Source organism: Cyprinodon variegatus, unplaced genomic scaffold, assembly GCF_000732505.1.
Source record: "Cyprinodon variegatus isolate N-32 unplaced genomic scaffold, C_variegatus-1.0 Scaffold2033, whole genome shotgun sequence".
In the NCBI taxonomy this organism is placed as follows: domain Eukaryota; kingdom Metazoa; phylum Chordata; class Actinopteri; order Cyprinodontiformes; family Cyprinodontidae; genus Cyprinodon; species Cyprinodon variegatus.
The window spans coordinates 55792-57051 of NW_015152486.1; the positions used below are offsets into that span (position 1 = coordinate 55792).

General features: G+C 43.5%; 1 protein-coding gene across 1 annotated transcript in view; it reads right to left on the reverse strand.

Annotated features, from left to right (window-relative positions):
* Positions 1 to 885, reverse strand: part of LOC107105057 (semaphorin-4B-like) — a gene marked incomplete at its 5' end in the record, with an annotated part of 22473 nt that extends 21588 nt beyond the window's left edge. Inside the window, one exon of the mRNA XM_015405176.1 lies at positions 759 to 885. Within this exon, the coding sequence (XP_015260662.1) occupies positions 759 to 885 (127 nt within the window). The remainder of the gene's footprint in view (positions 1 to 758) is intronic.
* Positions 886 to 1260: the final 375 nt, after the last annotated feature.

Here is a 1260-nt window from a genome sequence, read left to right on the forward strand (position 1 = left end):
TTAGCCCTGGCTGCTGCAGACGGGCTAACCTTAGCCCCGGCCGCTGCAGACGGGCTAACGTTAGCCCTGGCCGCTGCAGATGGGCTAACCTTAGCCCCGGCCGCTGCAGACGGGTTAACGTTAGCCCCGGCCGCTGCAGATGGGCTAACGATAGCCCTGGCCGCTGCAGACGGGTTGCCACAGTCCTCTCAACATCGGGAACTTTTTTTCTTTTTAAGTACACACTGAATCAGTAAATGTTCCATATATTGTCCCAAAAGTATAATATTCTCGCCTCAAATGATCTTGAAACGTACTATTATTGAACAACTGCAACAGAAAAGAGAAGTTTTAACTTAACACTTTGAGCTCTGTGAGCGCTCCATTGGAAGCTGCTGCTGCCGCAGTGCATGCTGGGACAGCTGTCATTCAAGAACAGACAAGCCTGCTCTGATGCATGCTGGGTAAAGAGGGAGGGGTGAGAACAACATCTGGGGACTTTGTCTGTTCTCTGTCTTCTTGTTCTTGTAAATTGGAACAGCACTAGGGCTGAGGCTGATGGCGTTTCACGAGCACATGAGAATGCACGAGTACACACACTGAGAAATAGCCATTAGCATCCCGATGGGACTTTCAATGAAAATTAGCATCAAGCTAAGCATTAATTGTTTGTTCTTGTGTTATAATGTATCCTGTGTTATAATGTACCAAACACACACATAAAAAAAAGGAATTTTACACAATAAGTCAACTTTAAGGATGAGTGACGGTGCGCTCACCCTCCAGCCATCCTAATGTGTCATCCAGCTTGAGGTCGACGCGGCTGCCCTCGCTGAGGTGTCTGGAAATGACTGGTCGGTTTCCCCTGTAGTCTGCCACTGTGCCGGTGTAAAGCTCTCCACCTAAGAATTTAAAACAACAACACAAGATTAATACAGGAAGTACAGGTTATAAATCCGTCTCTGGGATTAAGAGTAAGAAAACGGCTCATGCAGCGGCATGCGTTTTAATTATTTTAATTGCTTGTTTTTCTGGAAACATTCAACTCTGACTCTACTAGTCATCAGTTTACTTCACTAAATTTTTCTTTGGATTTAAAGGAAAAGTCTGGACATATTCAGACTTCAAACTTCTGAAAGTACTTTAATTATTACATACTTTTCAATAAATGATAATTATAAAATAAGTGTTTTTAATTCAGAATAATTTTCATGTGAATGTGCTTTACTGGAGGCATCCATGTTTGTCAAAGAACACTACTGCCACCTACTGGTTAGTGAC